Source organism: Clytia hemisphaerica, unplaced genomic scaffold (assembly GCF_902728285.1).
Source record: "Clytia hemisphaerica strain Z4C2 unplaced genomic scaffold, Clytia hemisphaerica genome assembly, whole genome shotgun sequence".
NCBI lineage: Eukaryota > Metazoa > Cnidaria > Hydrozoa > Leptothecata > Clytiidae > Clytia > Clytia hemisphaerica.
In genome coordinates, this window is record NW_027104090.1 from 1,532,019 (window position 1) to 1,550,698 (window position 18,680).

An 18,680-nucleotide genomic window follows, 5' to 3' on the forward strand; every position below is an offset into this window, starting at 1 on the left:
GTACCCTAATGGCGGCACTAGTCAATAGCTGTGAAAATGCATATAGAGCGCTAGATCTACTTTTCCTCGAATACTTTTAATGATGTAGCGCTGTTAGACGTGCTAATTCCATAAAAAATTCCGATCAAAGATGGCGGATATAGCTTAGTCCAGAGATATATAAAGGTCAGTGACGAGAGTGAAGCTGACTATCACCTGCGTTAATGTGAAAAACGGAAGAATCTTAAATCATTAAATCATTCACATCCGACCTCTCAAAGCTCCATCTTTAAATAAAGACTACAATTGAATACAATCAAAGTTTGTTCCCCTTCTTTCAATTCTCTTTCATCTCCATAGTATTACCATTAAACAAAGGGGTAGTGTCACCAGAGGGTGACATCAACATCATCTTTTGACTCTTGGTCAGTGTACCCACCATAGCGCAATATCTCTCCTCCTTCAATTTCTGTAACACGTTCTCATACAAAGTCATATCGTTTTGTTGAATGAACTCCAAGTATTGACATTCTCGTAATGTCATGTTACTGTACATTTTCCTACAATAACGAAAATGCTTTTTATGAGGTTTGAATTTTACGGGAGTCCTTTATATATACCAATATAAGATTTTTTTGTCCGCCCGCCCAGATAAGGTCAACCTTCTGTAACATAAAGATTTAAACTTGCCGTCCCTCGATTTGTAAAAGTTGCCTGTTTTTGAAGCCGCTTTGCCCTGATCTTGGTCGTTTAAAGCCATTCTTCCCTACCATAACAAAGTTACCCTACCATAACAAAGTTAGAGCCATTCTTTTCCATCAATAAAGATAAGTGAAGTCATCCTTCCTCAACCCCTCGCTATTTAGCTTTCACAACAGGATAATCCCAGAGAAACTTTAGCAGACAGTTTCCATTTCTTTTCATTTTCAGGCTTGAGAAAATGAAAATGAAAATAATAATTAAACAGAACATAGAATTAAACAGAAATACAGAAATGAAATACCAAGATAAACTGATGACCAAAATGTTCCTATTAGTAGGTAGGTAGAATTTCTTCATTAAAAATTCTTGGTCTACAAGTCAACTTAGTCTAAGTTGGCGACTACCGGGGGAAATCAATTTGATTTTCGATAGCCATCTTTTGGTTTTTCGTTTACAAAAAATGTTTCACATTCATCCATATTCGGATTTTATGTTTTTGCTTTGTATGCTTCTTGGCATTCTCTCTATCAAGGTTTGAAGTTGTTGGGAAAGTGAAGGAAAAGAAAATTTCAATACTCACCTCGCATTCTCGTCTGACTTCAGGAAACACGGTATAGTGAAAGCATGATCAAAGATTTGTAACAAAAAGCCTAACATTGAGATGAGAGTGCTGAGGATCATGAAGAACCAAGTCACAATGAAGGTGTATTGGTACAAAGTGTGAGGAGAAATTTCACAAATGAAGCGATGTTTGTTCGTCACCACTTGTTTCATATCCCGAGATGCTTCGCGAACGTCACAGAATCCAAACGCAGGTAACAGTTCGTTTCCAGGCTTTGGATAATGCCTAACACCTGCAGCGAAAATTATTTTATGTTTACTGCATAAAGCTTTTTTTTATTTCTCTAAGATATGACCAATATATTCTGAGACACTTTTTTTATAAGAACATCCAAAATATTTAAGGCCTTCGGATGGTCTTAACTTTTTGATTTTTAAGCCTCAAAATTTTCTTAACATGTTCTTAATTTCGCCAATTTTTGAGTATTTTTGCTGATTTTTTTAAAGAAATTGGGTGTTTTAAGGTCTACAAAGCCTTTAAAAATGTTCTCAACTTTTTGGCCATTGAAGCCTTATGTTCCTATATAGGTTTTTCTTATAAAAAACGTGTTCGTGTCGAATTGGATAGAAAAAAACCCGGAAGTAAGATATAATTTTATAATTATTTCTCAAGCCGTTGCTGTATACACTATGTTAATCTGAATCGCAGACCTCTATAGATATACTTCCTATAAGAAACTTTTTTCACTAGAGGATGAGCAGAAGCCTAAGACTATGTTATCGTTCATAGAGCAGTATCTTATCGTCCTTGGTGCGCAGTTGAAGCCGTACAAGGCTAGAAGAACTCGGTGGTAGCGATGAGTTATACCTAATCATACAGTCATTTTGTGGATTATTTAGATAATAAAAGGGAGAAAATATCTGATCATAAATTTCTAGTATCTCAAACTTACCCATATAATCATAAGCAATTTCATTGGGCAGTTGAACCCAATTGATCCATTTCACACCATAAGTCATATATTGATGATTCAGCAGAAAATCCAAGGCCAGGAAAGCGAACAAGTTGCATGCGATGTACAACACTTTGACAATAATGCTTCCGAAAATACGCATGCGCATACGGTATCCCATGTTGTATTTCTTGTTGAAGAAGTTTTTAACGACCTCTTCAGCATCTACTGTTTCTGTGGGAGAAATAAAAGGATTTGATGATTGATTGATTGATTGATTTGATTGGTGAAGGTTGTCAGAAGCCTGTAGAACCCATACTGCATTTCAGATTGAATTGCGGTTTTGGCCGCTAAACCGAAATTCAATTGGTTTAAATAAATACACAGCCTTTTAATATAATCTGCTTTATCTGTATTTTATGGTATACTGTCTGAACTCTCAAGCTACCCACCTTCCATCATGGTGTCTTGCAGATGCCCTAAATCTTCATTGACCAATCTGTGAATGGCGTATGGGAAATAATAAAGTAACGCCAACAACGCCATCACAAAAGTCATATATTGAAACTGTAAGAAGAAGGTCTTCTTCATTGGTTTGCAGTTATCTGTGATCTTATGCGCTACGTTAATGGTGGCACACATTTCCCCACTCTGCGGGTGAATTCCATCTAACGTCATGTCGGTCGGTATTCCATAGTAACCAACGTCATCGGCATGGTAACGGATTTCTTCATACACATACAAACCGTTTATCCAACACGCTTGTGAAACGAAGCCGACATCCAAATCTAACGTACTGGGCACGACGCACGTAAATTTGTCGGAATACCAATTCATTCCTATAGTAAATGAGAATAAAGGATCAACAGGTGTGTATACCGAGTTTACCGTTTCACTCACCATCTGGATAAGGCTATCACTGTGTCTCACTAACATTCTGCCGATTGGTAGTGTGAAGGCTTCGATCACAGACTTGCACCTCAATGGACTGTGTTCGAATCCCAAGCACTCCACTCACTAACATCACTCATATATGAACAGGTGTATTATGAATGTGTTGACATCTAACTTCCTATGCTTTCTGAGATGCTTTTCAATAATCTAAATCTAACGTAAACGTATGGCATAAGCCTTCTCGTTCTCCCTTACTGGTGCCTACAGTTAATTATTGTAGTACCTCCTAGTAATTCTTGAATTCTACACTTCGCATTGCTTTCACATGAACGGACCTAGAAAGAGTAAGTTTTTTTTAAGTCGCAGTGACACTGCCATCTCAGACTGCTCGACCATCGTTTGGTTCAAATCACTTAATGAGAGTAGCTTCGACACCAAAAGTTTGATTAGCAAATATACGGTAATTGACTTTCGCACTTATCACTGTCAGTGACTTTCACAAGCTGGACACACGTCAGACATAATTATCACAAACAGGTTTCTTACCTAATATGAGAGCACCCACTGTCATCAGTTTGACCATGAATATTCTGGTGAATTGATCACACCAACTGTCATATCTTGGTTTGATATTGATACTGATAATATCCTTTATATCTTCTGTGATCGTCATCTTCAATTAACACTGAAATATCTTTCCAACAAAAATTTGTTGTCCCCTTCTTACTGCTGTCTTTTTATATTTAAAAATGCTTTTGAATTAACTAGTTTGTCAAGAAAGAAATCACTTAAACATTGGTGCAATTATTATTCAAACAAGTCTTAAGAATTCCAATTTTCCTTAAAACTTGAAGCCACCAAATCTATTTCTTTGCCTCTTATATTCGAGAATTGATTTGTATCTATTTGAGAGAGGTTACCATATTGTAATCCCCTCAAATATACCGTCCTCACCTATGCGATGGAGTGCTGATGCAATTATAAATTACCATTTATGGAAAGTAAACGCTTTGCCTCAACACTATCATCAAAATAAGTCATCAAAAGACAAACAGGACTAAAATTTCATCACTGAAAATTGTATCAGATATCGATAATGGTTTTTGAAAATCATTTTTCTTGATCATTCTTTCACAAAAATGTTGTCAACTTGTCTTCGGTTGATATATACCGCAAAAGAACTTTCAAAAGGGTGTTAATAAACTGGATACAAACTCTCCATCATTTGTAAGAAACTTTAGATGTTAGGTTTAGAGAAAGCTTTGGATAGTTTTATTCTTCAAAGTAAACGCCCCCAGTTACTGCCCGATACTTTAAATCGGTAAGAACCTAAAACATCGTTTCTCTAATGGCAAAGCTAAACTACTGTTCCCAGGGTATTTGTATCAAGTTATTGAAATCCTTCCACTTTTCTTATAAGATAAAATTGAAATTATATTTGGTGATGCATACATACCGAGGCCACAAGAAGTCAAAATATTTACGATTTTATTCTCGATTATTGTTTGCTCTTTATTGGTTTTTGATTATCACGCAATACTCTGTTACTTCAATCGTTTTTATCCAGGAAATATCAAGGTGATTATGTGAGAAATGAATTATGTCAGAATCGTTCGATTCATTCTTACTTTAGAATAGTATCGACCTTTATCTCTTCATATGACCGTTAGTAAAAACTGATAAGTTTGGAGTACAATTATATCATGCTTCAAATTTGAACTTTTATAACGTCCTTTGTTTCTCGACCATGCACTGTAACAAATTATATAGGAACTGATTTTCAGTCATCTTTGACTTAAATACAGAATATTATGTTAAACCATCTTATTTCGGTCTCTATACCTCATCCAAGACGAAAGTATTTTCTTCTGATGATAAACAAAACGTTGAGATGAAGACACCTCTCTGCTTGATACTCAGCAACTAACTAGAATGATCAAGGGTAAATGGATAAACCAAGAAAATGATTGGCACCCTCCCCTACCTTCGGGTAGACAAGAGAGCCTTTGGGTCGCTTTCGATCTCGACAATGACTTATAATGGCATCAAATAGTTTGGTGACTTTGTTCGTTTTTTTGAAGTTAGAAAATTAACCAAAATAATAGTACAAATACTACTATAAAACATGATAAAGTATAAAATGTAAAATTGTATCAAAAAATATCTGTTGCGTTAAAAAAAGTTGTACAAATCTATTAAAAAAAGTGTAAAAAATTGTGACAAAGTTATTGTTCTTTTAAAATTTTGGACCCAGTTTTCGGGTTTCTAAAGCCCTCTTTCACGAATTTTCCAATTCAATATTCGTTTTTGTAAAAAATATTATCTGTACAAGAATATGGTGCGCTTGACTGAATCACTTTAATTCATCTCATAAGAGTTTCCGCCGTCATACATCGGTTTTTGGTCGTTGGCCAAACCGTCATATCTCTCTTCTTTCAGCTTTTGAATGACGGCTCCATACAAAGGCATGTTCTTGCGTCGAATGTATTCCAGATATTCACATTCTCTCAATGTCAACACTTGGTACATTTTCCTATGGGAGGAGAATAGATCATTTGAATACATCTTTGACAAGAATATTCGTGAAATAGACTCCAAAATGAACTAAGAAACGAGACTGGTTGCTGATACTCATCGTTTAGAATGCGTTCAAAAATTTCATAAATCTACCTGCTTTAAGTGAAAGAGATCAAGTCTCTTATTAACACGAGCGAGATATTTGAGGCTCACATTAGGGTCTCTTTAACTCAATACAACGAATTATCCATAATGTGAACAAACTCGAATGGTCTACTTAACTTAAACAAGTTGTCTGATTCCTTCATTTCTCAAACCCTTTAGAAGCCAGTCCCCATAACTCAATATTTTTCATATATCATAACTCGAGTTTTGGTTATGGAAGCTCACACGCCGAATGAGAACACAAGAGAATAGTTCACTAACCTTGCTGGTGCACCTCCCTTCATAAAGCAAGCCATTGTCATAATATGTTCAGCAATTTGCATGATGAATCCAAGGACTGCAACAGCGATGGAGATGACCATAGTGAACCAACAAATGATGAAGACATATTGATACAAGATATGTTGTGAGAGCTCACAGACGAACTTATGCTTGTTAGTGATGACATTCTTGATATCTTGCGCTGCTTCGTGTACTTCACAGAATGCGAAGGATGGTAGCAAGATGTTGCCGGGTTTGGCGCTCAAACGTTGTCCTGTAATGGTAGATTCGAAAATGTTATTATTTTTTTATTTTGGAGTGACTAACCAATCAACTACCATTGATCATAAGCTGTTTCAGCTACACTTATTCAGATGTGTCAAATCTCTTTCACAGGGAAAATGTAAAGCCTTTCATAGTTCTTTTTTTGGAGAATTCTCAGTGAAAAGCTGAAAATCTTAAGTAGATTGCAGATTTTCATCGTGAAATTTATCCAAAAATTCACTGTTCCAAAAAAACTCCAATTCCTTCCATGAATAAACAATAATGTCGACTTACCCATATAATCGTAAGCCATCGAGTTGGGTAATTTCGACCACGTGGTCCAAGTGATACCATACGTCTTATAGTCACCGTTCAAAACCCCATCCACAATCAAGAAAGCTGCAACATTGCCAACAATGTAAAGGAGTTTGATCATAATATTCCCAATAATTCGCATTCGCATACGAAACTCACTGTTGATCTTGTAGTTGAAATAATTCTTCACGATACCCTCTGCATCATTATCTGAAAGAAAAAAGGGAACATTTTTGTTCATTCATTCATTCATTCATTCATTCGTTCATTCATTCATTCATTCATTCATTCATTCATTCATTCATTCATTCATTCATTCATTCATTCATTCATTCATTCATTCATTCATTCATTCATTCATTCATTCATTCATTCATTCATTCATTCATTCATTCATTCATTCATTCATTCATTCATTCATTCATTCATTCATTCATTCATTCATTCATTCATTCATTCATTCATTCATTCATTCATTCATTCATTCATTCATTCATTCATTCATTCATTCATTCATCTTTTTAAATTCATTCGTCATCTATTTTTTATCCATTCATTGTAATCTTTCATCCACTCGCCTCATGCTTTCAAAGGTTCTGGTTTCTCACTTGTCAGGCCAGACCTTTCTCATAAAGTTACAGAATAACATAATGAAAGAAAGTATCATTTTGCTTCTTGATATAAATTGTGGTTTGGTTCCACATTTTTTCGTGGAAGTTTATTTCTTACACTGCTTGACTTTTAGTGCACAAAGGGAATTTTTTGCAGGACTTACAGTGACGAAAGGTTCAGATTTTTAGTACTGATTATGTTCGTAGAAATCTACAAATTCTGGATAATTGCAAAGCTGTACCACCTTGCACATATCCAAACATTAAAACGATGGGCGTTGCTTTGTCGCTCTCTACAAGCTCCAAAATTTAAAACGGATTTGATACTCACCATTTATGGAGCCTTTCAAGGAAACAATATCTTGGTTGATCAGTCTGAAGAAGGCGTATGGGGCGTAATACAACACAGCGAGGGCGGCCATGATGAAGGTCATATACTGGTATTGTAAATAGAAGGTCTTTTCCATAGGGCGGCATTTCTCGTTCACTCGATGTGAGGAATCAGTTGTGGCGCAAATGTCACCATTTTCGAACATTCCGTCATTATTGATATCCCGTGGCAACCCATAGTAACCAATATCGTTGACATGGTAACGAATATCCTTGTAAACGTACAAACCGTTGATCCAGCATGCTTGAGCTACGAAGTTCCCATCTACACCGAGAGCTGAAGGAATGATACAATTAATTTTATCGGTGTACCAGCTCAACCCGACCAACAAAGCGCTTATCATCATGATTTTGACCATGAAGATGCGAGAGAATTGATCAGAGTAGGAATCATGTCTAGGCTTGATTTTGACCGAAAGAATTTGTTTGATACTATCTGTAATCGCCATTGTGTTTTATTCTTGTTTTTGTGGCTAAAAATGAATGAATGAGTATTATGTCGATGAAAAACAATTTCTTTTGTATTATATTCAGTTACTAATCTATCGTTAGAGACAATTTTCGGTAATCATTCCCAAATCCTTTTTCGCGTAATAATAATTGGAGGAGAGTGCCTTGAATACTTTGCAACCGTTTCTAAAACTTAGATTTTTAGTAATCAATCTCTTGCAATTATCAAACGCCATTAATCATCCGCCGCCAAATCTCAATCGAAATGATTTATAATTCAAGATTAACCCCGCTTACAATAACATTAACTTTATTACTAATCTAAAGATGCTTCTAAAATTAAAATCTAATCTCTCAAAGAACATTATCAAAACAGTAAAAGTTATGCCAAAGTTCCTTTCAATCCTTAAAATTCAAACAGTATAATCTAACAGTATTTTCTAAGAAAACAACTCGAATGGTTTTCTCATTCATTCCAATAAAAAAATTCGAAATAATTTTCATTCATCTGAATTTTGTAACGCAAATTTTAGCAAAGCCTCGCCTGTGTACGCATCCCTCAGATCAACATACCAACACGGTTCAAAAACTAATCATGGTCCCTCTGAAATTGGGAAGGAAAAAAAGTCAAGGACAGGATGCTAAGCAGGAAAGGTTCTTGTAAAGTATGTTCTTTAGAATTGAATAGAGCGAATGTTTTCTTAAGGTCAACTCTTCAAACAAAACACTGTCATGTGACTTTGCTCTCCTTTCTTTGCAGGCTTACCACACAAACATTGAATTTATTTTCGCGTAGACACATACACAAAAAAACAGGAGGACTTTTTGACACTTTGATGCGTGCTTTAAAAATCTTGACAGTTTTAACAATGGTTGATACTTCATAACGATTCTTAAGACTCCTTTAGCAGACAATCTAAGGATGTGTTTTTGTTGGGGAGGTCTGGTAACAAGAGATCTGGACTCGAATCTGATATGTTTCCGTTAGGCTGTGATTTATACCACATCAGAACTTGAGTCAATAAACTTAGGTTTCCTGTCTAGGTAAACAGCCTAATGGAAAAATCCTTGTCAAGACATGGTCCCTAATAAAAAAGGTTGGTGTATAAAGTATATGAATGTGAGGGGTAAGGGTCCATCTACACCTTTCAAAGGTCTCAAAAAGGTACCAAATCACATAAAGTTTTTTCTCTGTAAGAGTTTATATAACCACCAAGAAAAAAGCTCAGATTTAAAACTTTTTAATATCGAGGCTGATTGATTTAATGATGTAAAGTTAATCCTTGGGGTCAAGTTTTCAGTCAAAGATCTCCAGATCTTAAACATGATGCAATAACTCCTTGTTTTTACTCTATGTAGGAATGAAAAACGAAAAAATAGTTGAATAAGAAGCCGACAAGAGCTAATTCACTTAAATTGTGAATAGTATACTTAATTTTGCATAGACCAGCCATCATCATAACAACATCTAGTTTAAATAAGGTACATGAAATAAGCTTTCTTAAATAAGTGCCTTGAATATTTCCATAAGTCTTTTTGTTTTTGCCCTTTTCAAAAATTTTCCACCCGAGAGTTTCCTTTTCTAACACTTTGTCTCATCCGGCTAAAATATTCTCATTCTAGACCTGACCTCCGTCTATCAGATGCCTTAAAAAGTTACCAATACAATAAAAACCAAATTTCAAAGTATACAAACATAGCCAGTAAAATAAAGGATCGATCTATAAATTCGATATATTCCACATCGTTGAATCTAGGAAAATCTAGGTTTTAATAATTTTAAATTAGCTTTAATAAACTTTGAGTCTCAGCGTCCAGTCAAGATGTGCTACAACGAACGTACATGTGTTGAAACGGTGATTCTACCAGATTCTACCCAACCATAATACGTTATACGAAACAGGGTTAACCACACCAAGAAAAATATCCTGTCACTCAATAAAATATGATGTTCCATTTCTTTCTTACCTCAAAACCTGATTTGAAATGAAATCAACACCATTCGCTGAGAGAAATCCTCTTTCCCGCCTCTTTCCCGCCTCTTTCCCCGTGTTTAAATTGAACGCTATAAGAAAATAACTTTTAGTAGTAAAAAAGTTGCGCACGACCAAACTCTTTTTCCTCTTCATGACAAACTCCAAGAAAACATGTGCAAAATATTTCACAAATTCTACAACCCACTCTTACCAAACGCACAGAAAAACCTTTCAAAATCGTCTCTATTTTGTCAATGAAAGCCAAACAAGTGAGAACATACCAACAGTTATGTAAACGTACGACATAACTTTCTACAGTTGTATTGCACAGTTAAATGTTCCCAGACACTCCATTGCGGATTTAAACTAACTTCGAGCTAGTCACATTTTTCTCTCTCTTCGATGAGAAATTGGATTATATGGCGCGAAATACATAAAAATCAAGGCACTTTTCTAACTTTTGATAAAATTCTTTCATAGAAAGAATTTGTCTGAAAATTTCTGTCCTCATCTTTTCACTTATTGATCAATCTAGATCATGGATTTACGGCTCAATATCATGCTCTGATTCTCTATTCTACCGTAAAAACCTATCATTTAAAAGTCATCAAAATACGTGGTTCCATCCATACCAGACAACCGTCAACCATTGGCACAACCACAGACTAATCCTTCACTCAGAACAGTCCCCTGATGAGAAAAATATTCATCTTTTGTTTGTTTGAAGGCTACCAACCGTCCATTTGATACCAAGTGTGATTTGACTATCCAAAGAAAACAAAGTCGACTTTCTGTCAATATTTCGGTAACATTTGCTTTGTCAAGGAAACAAAAGACTATTCTTTCAACTTTATTTAAAACAACATACACTTCTTGTTTGCTTGTTTGCTCGTTTTGATTACTAAGGAACACATCAAAATATTTTACGGTAACCGAATTGTGACACTTTTGATGAAAATTTAGTTTTGTCGGGTTGATGATTCGTATATGTAATCACATGATAACGAGTGCAATTCGAATATAATTGCACGAGTGATTTTTTTGTTATTAATTTTCCGAGTCCGAAAGGACGAGGAAAATTTGAAACAAAAAAATCACGAGTGCGATTTTTGAATTGTACGAGTTATTATGTGATTACGAGCTAATCGCACAATGGCTTTCACTACTTTTTCCCAGTTAGAAAAGTAAATTACAGAAATTACACTGAGAGTTTTATATTTTTTTCTTCTCTTTATGTCTTTCTTTTATTGTTGTTTATTGATTTTTTTTCTCACAAAATAAATTTCGAATGCAATTAAAACGTTCGATGCAAAAAAAAAGTAAGAAAAAACACTAAAATCAATTTTGTAAACATTGGCGCGGCATTGGAGAGTGTGATTAACGATTAATTGCTCTCTACAGGATGCAATTAACGATTAATTGCTCTCTTTGAGGGCGTGCCAAATAAGAAAAAATAACCCATCGTGCGATTATATTTGTTAATTTCCAGCTTGGTGTTTTGTGTGCACGTTTTTTTATAAAAACATAAGGCTTCGATTGCCAAAATGTTAAGAACAAGTTAAGAACATTTTCAGGCTTTATGGACTCATAAACACCCGATTTCTTAGGAAAATGGGTAAAAATGGTCAAAAAATGGCGAAAATAAGAACATGTTAAGAACATTTTTAGACTCAAAGCTCAAAAGGTTAAGAAAATCCGGAAAATCCGAAGGCTTCAAAAGTTTTGGATGTTCTTATAAAAAAAACGTGTATATAATGAAGGTTAAAGCCTAACTTTTAAGGTCTTTGTATAACACTCAGTAGTGATTGATGCCCTCCTTCACTCCTTCTGTTCAACCCTCTAAATCTGTTAAGTCTCGACGATTGTTATTTTTAAGTTTAAGACTGATCCGGAGGTATTTTTGAATACCTTTGATCCTTATTTTATAAAAATATATTTTTGAATTGCTCTCGGAGATTATCAAAGCTTTAATTATCCGTAGTAAATATGTTGAAGCCTATGGCTCTTAACCAAACTCTAAAGTGAATAACGTCCATCCAGAGGCCACAACTTTGCCTACCACCTAGAAAGGTATTATATGATTTTTTTAAAAGTTCTTCTACTTTAAGACCAGTTTGTCTCCTCACAGAGTCGTGTCATTTCTCGAGCACTTTCCTAAGATGACCTTGTAAATTTGAACCCATACGCTATTTCAGCGCTTTCTTTGTCTTTCTCAGTTGGCTACCAAAGTTGCCTCAACGTCAACCTAACGTCCACAACGTCCATATAACGTTGGAGGAACCCTCTTCGTCTGCCGTCCGCCAGAAGCCCATTACAAAATCGCCAAATGTGTCTTTCCCTAAAACAATCAAGCCTACACCATTTATCTATTCAAGTGAATCTAAACCATCCAAAGACTTTAAACGGTTCATCTCCACATTATAAAAGTAAAACGAGAGTAAAAACGCGATCGTGCGATTGACGCCTATATAAATGTTGAGAAATCATGACTGACGTGTTTGAGTAGCTTCTCACTTTCAACTGAAGGATCAAATGACGAATCTTACGTTTCAGAAATTTATGGTGATACTCGTCATGGAGAGAGTGTGTGTGTTACTAATGAATTCTATCGATTGAAGTTCTGTTGAAGAAGCCAGTCTTTCATTCGTTTTCCTGTTGAACACCCCCTCCCCTGTCTCAATTACAAACTCCATTGGTTTATAACTAAACTATAGAAGTCTTTTATATAAGTCTTCTTTTTCTCAGAGGAACCAGATCATATTTTTCCAACAAGTGTCTGAATTTTTGTATCCGCTATCGTATGCATTATCATGTTGTGAGTTCTGAATTTTACGGCTGTTGACTCTTTTGTGACATGAGTTGTTGGTGGAAATCTTGCCCTTGTATACATGACACTATGATCCAAAATGACCAATATTCTTATTAGCATTTGAACTCAACTTTCCCACAAGAAACAAGAGTTTTGAAATGTTCCTATACATTATAATATCAAAGGTGTTAGATTTCAACAAGAGTGACTGAACATAAGAAAAACAATGTTTCGTCATTTGGACGTTGAAATTGCTTTCTCATCAATCCATGGTTGTCCGTTATACGTATGGATGACCAATCAACCCCTCATCCTCTTTCAGAATTACTTGAATTGACGCATGCACATTTTACCTTCCTGGATTCTACGGATCGTAACTAGATAGATCCTAGGCTTCTGCTCATCCTCTAGCGAAAAAAGTTTCTTATAGGATGTATTTCTTTAGAGGTCTGCGATTCAGACTAGATGGCCCAGTAAGGAGGTCTTCTGAGACAGTCTTTTGATTGTTTTCACAGATTTCCATATCTATGAGCTGAACGAAACATGGGAAGGAGCAGGGGATTCGAACTCAGAATCCCTGGTCTTTGCGCTAATGCCTTAGGCTACTTGGCCATCGCTTCTTAAACTTTGAGTTTCCCTAGCGTTTCTCTGTTCTTGAAAGCGTAGAAACTCCTTTACTTTGAAGTTTTGGATTGGTTTCCAGTCGACTGAATTTTTGCTTAAAAGACTGATTATTTGTTTAAATATAAAAAAGACATTACAAATATCTCTCTGACTTGACAAATTATGTTTGTTTTTGGGCCTGTGATTACACAGTCGATCTGTGACGCATGATTCGTCAGGTGCGTGGAAAGTTCTATCCTACCATTTTAATAAGACTCCAAATTGAATTTCAAGTGACCTAACAAAAAACAAACGTTCTCTATCAATGTTTTCGATCTCTACTCGTGTTCCTCGGTCTTTGGCATGGGGTCTTTAGGTAAAAAATAAGCAGAAAACTTTCCCAGTAGTAAAGGTCTAATGGGCTTTTCCAGAAAAAAAATTGAACCCCCCGGACATAGTGACTTTTAACTCGATGGACTATCAAAACTATCCTCAAACAGATCAAGTTTACCCCCCCCCCTGGACAAGGCAAATTTTGTAGATTTTTCACTACCCCCCGGAAACTATATTCTCAACCCCCCCCCCATGTACCGACATTTTAAAGGTCTGATGTTTACCATCGTGCTCTTCTCTCGTGTTCACAACTTGAAAGGATGCACGTATAATATTTTTTAAACTTTGTGTCACCTCTAACACCTTCGACCATGTGGGGCAAGTTGATTTTGTTTTTCCTTTGCCACTCTGAAGTTCAAAAGGAAGCTGATCTCGTTGACTTGTTGATTGCTGTTTTAAATCATAAAAAACTGGAAAGATCACTTTGTGAAATGCTTTACAAAGAATGAATAAAAAAGAAGTCACGAAAATTTTATCTACGTAGTACAGTCTGGATTTCTTTTCTTTTCATAGGTCAGGGGCAAATTTCATCATTTTGGTCTGCAATTTGTAAATTAAGCTGGTGTTAAATCAATCATCTGAATTCTGACTTAAATAAATGAAGGACGAAAAATGTTATGTTTTGGAGGGGATGAAAGTTACACCCATGCTGACATGAAAACAAACCTTTTTGACGATAATCATCTCAAGGGACCTAAAATTTAGATCAATTTTGCCTTGACATGCATACTAATGAAAATACAGTTGAACTATTTTTAGATCAATTCTCTCCAAATACAGAGTTCAACTTTGATTTTTTGGTGGTTCGATTCGTTTATTACTAATAAACTGGGGAACAGAACCAGTCGGTTACCACAGCATGCTGTGTTGATACCTATTCCAAAATTGTCTCCATGGTTACACGGTTGTCTTTTTCCTCTCGTGTTTTTTATATGCTATATATGTGGTCTATTTTTGATGCTAAACCCTATGTTGCCATTTATTGAAAAGTCTATAACAGGAATAAATAAAACTGTAATGAGATTTAAGAAGAAAATTACAATAATGTAGACGAAAAATTTCTTTCTGCTACTGGGTCAAATTCAAAATGGTAGCCGTAGTTATTATAACTATTACTTTGCGGTACCGATGTAATTTCGTCCGATTTAGAGATAACTATCTGAGTTGTTGAATGAAAGTATAGTCTGTTTAAGGAAAATTCTATAATGCAACGCGCGGTTTATAGAAACCAAAAGATATAATTATTGATGATGGTATCAGTGCATCAATTTTCTCCCCCCGGAATATGTGTGCTTCTGGAGAACTTCAAGTAAACCGAAAATTCACTCGTTGTTTTTTTTTCAAGTTTCGGCATTACCGGACGAGTTGAGATACCGACCGGTATACGGTATTAATTAATTGATTTATTGTTTGAAATAAAAACAAAAGATTGGCAGTTATTACAGATAACGACACGAACAATATAATTTTTTAATAACTCCTCCATCTTATTATTCTTGAGACATTCTTTGAATAATTGGTAATGGGGCGATGCAAGAAAATTGAGAACTGACTGAACGGAGAATTTCTTGCTGACTGTCAAAGCTTTGAAGAGAGTTCGAGAGATGCTGAATTTTAATTTAGTATAATAATAACAGGTCGTTATAGCTCACTCTAGAAACTCTGTTATTCCTATCATTAAATCAAAATCAAAACAACAAAATCGTATTATCAGTGGTGTGCTGCATCATATTACATAACTATTTTTTGTATTTTTTGGGATGACTGATTCGACGAACAGTAGCGAAGAGAGAGCGATGGAACCTCAAGCATTCCTTAAGAAATACTACCCTGGTGGTTTTTACGGTTTTGATCGTGATGGACGACCGGTGTTTTGGGAGCCGCTCGGCCAAGTGGATTTTTGGGGCGTTTTACACAGCGTGAAAGCTGATGAAGTGATGAAATATAAACGAGGACATTGCGAAGATGCAAAATCTGTTTGCGCTGAGCAAGAGAAAAAGTTGAACAAAACCATAGAACAATATTCTACTTTAGTGTTAGATGCTCATGGAGGGGGTCGTAAACATTTATGGAAACCAGGACTCGATTTGTTTAAGGCAACCGTTCAAATGTATGACCAGGATTATCCCGCATTACGGAAACGTATTGTTGTAATCCGGACACCCGGTATTTTCCCGGTCTTGTTTTCGCTACTGAAACCGTTTTTGAAAGAAGAAACGAAGCAGAAAATCAAAGTGGTTGGGAGTAACTGGAAAGAGTATTTACAAAAGCATATCGAACCCGATCAAATACCGGTGTATTATGGTGGTACCGCTGTCGACGAAAGTGGAAGCGAGAAATGTGAGCAACACATCGGATACGGTGGGGAGGTTCCGACGTCTTTTTACACATCGGAGAAGGTGAAACAAGCGGAATTCAAATCTACTGTTATCAAGGCGGGAAACAAAATAGAGATAGAGGTGGAAGTCTCTCAACCTGGTAGCAAACTTAACTACCAGTTTGTCACCTCTGATTTCGATATCGAGTTTTCAGTTTCCCTAAAACCAAAAGACTCTGGTGACGTCATAGAAGTGATCGAAAAATCGCGGAAACAGTCGCATATTTTAATGGAGGAGGGCGTCATAGAGGGTGCTCAAGAGGGCGTTTATGTGTTCGTCTTCAACAACGCCTATAGTTGGATCAGAGATAAAGAACTTTTTTACAACATTCGAAACGACCAGGCGAATGGTGAGATTCAAACAGTGGAGAAAAGTTCCAATAATGATCCTGTTTATGAGGAGATCAGTGAAATCAACAAAGAGTAGACAGGACGAGTAAATGAATAGGCGAATGAATGGATTATATTAAGAATATGAATAGGTGAATGAATGAAGATTATCTTGCAAACAATTCACATTACATGCCAACCGTTAGTGACTGTAAACATTAAACTGGACAAATGGCTTAAGCAGTTATGCATATCAACAGATATATTATGTATTGTTTCAATTTTTTTATTTATTTATCTTAATCTTTAGGCTAATTATAGTTGAATATGTAGGAACCAGGTATATACCTTTTCATAAATTACGTCATGAGCAAGGCTTACCTCGTTTTCAAAATATTGCTATGATAATTGATATCCCAAAGAAGTTCGTAAGACGTTTTCTCTATTTACAAAAGTAACACTTGAAGACTCAAGAGATTTAATCACCTTGGTAATGGTTTCAAAGCGAGGTAGTCGTTGCATTCAAACTAATTTCTGAAAGCTCTATTTAGGACTTGTATCTAGGACTCTTCATTTAACACACAGAGAGATAATTAAACATTGTCACAGACATGCAAAAGCCGTCTTTCTATCGGAAAATAAAACTGAACTCTAATTCCTACTCGACAAGGAGCTATGATTTAGACTTTTGAACTGTAAACAATAGAATTTAACTCCTCTCTCGGATAAAAATCTCTGGTGGTATTCCAACCCCATTGCTTTTTAAGCTTTAATCCAATGAGACGATTGTTTTTGCTGCGATAATCCCACATAACATATCGGAAGATTTTGATGTTATTCAAACCAAAGTGGTCCTTATCAAGAAACATGTAGTATATACAGTCGCTATTACCTTAGGTAGATTAATTTTCGCGTGAACTTTTTTCGGCAATTGAGAATCTAAAACTTTCGAGTGGATTAAAATTTGCCAATCAGCCTCTTTTTCACCTAAATTCTTTCGTTCTCCTAGGTGATTTGACCGAATTGCGGATTTTAATTTTTTCACAAGGGGTAAATTTCGTGAAAAGGGCCACAATTCGCAAATCTAATCAACCTAAGGTAAAACTTGACATTGTTATCACGTGTTAGCGTGGTCAGTTGTAAAAATTCATAAAAATTCTATCCATCTCAAAATAATTTGCATCTGAGACAAAAATGGCTGTAACTTTTGATAGAATTCGAATCAAGTTGCGATTTTGTGCTCGTTGAAAAGATATTTGTGAGTGGAATATTATCAAGTAAAATATCTGGAAAATAAAAGAAAAATGAAGAAGAAGAAAATCGATACTTCTTGTAGAAATGTGGTATAATTACCATTTTCACATGAGTGATTCTTCAATCTTAGATCATCAAAATATTCATTCAATCAAAAGATATCAAACAAAGTTTATTGCTGGTTGACTCTATAAAGTAGTAAAAAACGACAAAAACAGCCTTTTGTCGATCAACCAATAACAAACTTTGTTTGATATATTTTTATAGAATGGATATTTTTGAAAAGTTTTTTCAGAGTGATGATCATCTAAGATTAAAGAATCACTCCAGTGAAAATGGTAATTATACCACATTTCTACAAGAAGTATCGATTTTTTTCTTCTTCATTTTTCATCTTCAATTTCTTTCTTTTTCAATTTTTTTTGCTTGACAATACTCCACTCACAAGTATCTTTTCAACAAGCACAAAATCGTAACTTGATTTAAATTCTATCAAAAGATACAGCCATTTTTGTCTCAGATGCAAATTACTTTGAGACAGACTTTAGATATAAAGTCAATTCACGATAAGTGTGCACTCTTTTTTCTTTTACCTATAACTTTTGAAGGAATTCTTCAATCTTTAGAAATTTGGTATCATTGGAAAGATATTAGCGAGTGGAACAATTTAAAATCAAAAAATCTTTTAAAAAATTCCAAAAATGAAGATGAAAATGAAGAAGAAAAAAATGAAGATCTTGTAGAAAAGTGCTATAACTTTCATTTTCACTGGAGAGATTCTTTGATTTTAGGAGATCATCACTGTGAAGAAATTTCATTAAAATATTTATTCAATATAAAGTTATGATACAAAGTTAATAAGTGATTGACCCCAAA

General features: G+C 35.2%; 3 protein-coding genes and 2 long non-coding RNA genes across 5 annotated transcripts in view; 2 read left to right on the plus strand and 3 right to left on the minus strand.

The window, feature by feature from the left end:
* LOC136812806 (uncharacterized) overlaps positions 1-18,680 on the minus strand; it is an 88,080-nt gene that overhangs the window by 8,730 nt on the left and 60,670 nt on the right. The gene's annotated exons all lie outside the window — the stretch shown is intronic.
* LOC136812800 (uncharacterized) lies at positions 273-3,856 on the minus strand. The gene is made up of 5 exons (XM_067069324.1): positions 3,636-3,856; positions 2,648-3,034; positions 2,196-2,429; positions 1,262-1,535; positions 273-539 (listed from the first exon to the last, which is right to left on the minus strand). Exons 1-5 carry the CDS (start codon positions 3,760-3,762, stop codon positions 317-319), a joined length of 1,245 nt encoding a protein of 414 aa, XP_066925425.1. The 5' UTR covers positions 3,763-3,856; the 3' UTR covers positions 273-316.
* The window catches only part of LOC136812802 (uncharacterized), a 28,090-nt gene continuing 10,815 nt past the window's right edge, over positions 1,406-18,680 (plus strand). The window contains exon 1 of the long non-coding RNA XR_010847398.1: positions 1,406-1,496. This is a non-coding gene — a long non-coding RNA (uncharacterized lncRNA). The remainder of the gene's footprint in view (positions 1,497-18,680) is intronic.
* LOC136812797 (uncharacterized) lies at positions 5,140-8,099 on the minus strand. The gene is made up of 4 exons (XM_067069322.1): positions 7,554-8,099; positions 6,591-6,821; positions 6,033-6,306; positions 5,140-5,622 (listed from the first exon to the last, which is right to left on the minus strand). Exons 1-4 carry the CDS (start codon positions 8,059-8,061, stop codon positions 5,448-5,450), a joined length of 1,188 nt encoding a protein of 395 aa, XP_066925423.1. The 5' UTR covers positions 8,062-8,099; the 3' UTR covers positions 5,140-5,447.
* Positions 15,442-16,749, plus strand: LOC136812801 (SEC14-like protein 2). The gene has a single exon (XM_067069325.1). The coding sequence runs from the start codon at positions 15,604-15,606 to the stop codon at positions 16,645-16,647; it is 1,044 nt and encodes a 347-aa protein (XP_066925426.1). The 5' UTR covers positions 15,442-15,603; the 3' UTR covers positions 16,648-16,749.

Bases quoted from the DNA above. Each gene is read 5' to 3' on its own strand.
- LOC136812800 (XM_067069324.1), bottom strand. From the start codon at position 3,762: ATGACGATCACAGAAGATATAAAGGATATTATCAGTATCAATATCAAA. The intron at 3,035-3,635 runs GTAAGAAACCTG...CATTTACTATAG, and splicing joins AGTGGGTGCTCTCATATTAG to GAATGAATTGGTATTCCGAC. The intron at 540-1,261 runs GTGAGTATTGAA...TCGTTATTGTAG, and splicing joins AAGTCAGACGAGAATGCGAG to GAAAATGTACAGTAACATGA.
- LOC136812797 (XM_067069322.1), bottom strand. From the start codon at position 8,061: ATGGCGATTACAGATAGTATCAAACAAATTCTTTCGGTCAAAATCAAG. The intron at 6,822-7,553 runs GTGAGTATCAAA...TTTTTCTTTCAG, and splicing joins CTTGAAAGGCTCCATAAATG to ATAATGATGCAGAGGGTATC. The intron at 6,307-6,590 runs GTAAGTCGACAT...CTACCATTACAG, and splicing joins GATGGCTTACGATTATATGG to GACAACGTTTGAGCGCCAAA.
- LOC136812801 (XM_067069325.1), top strand. From the start codon at position 15,604: ATGACTGATTCGACGAACAGTAGCGAAGAGAGAGCGATGGAACCTCAA.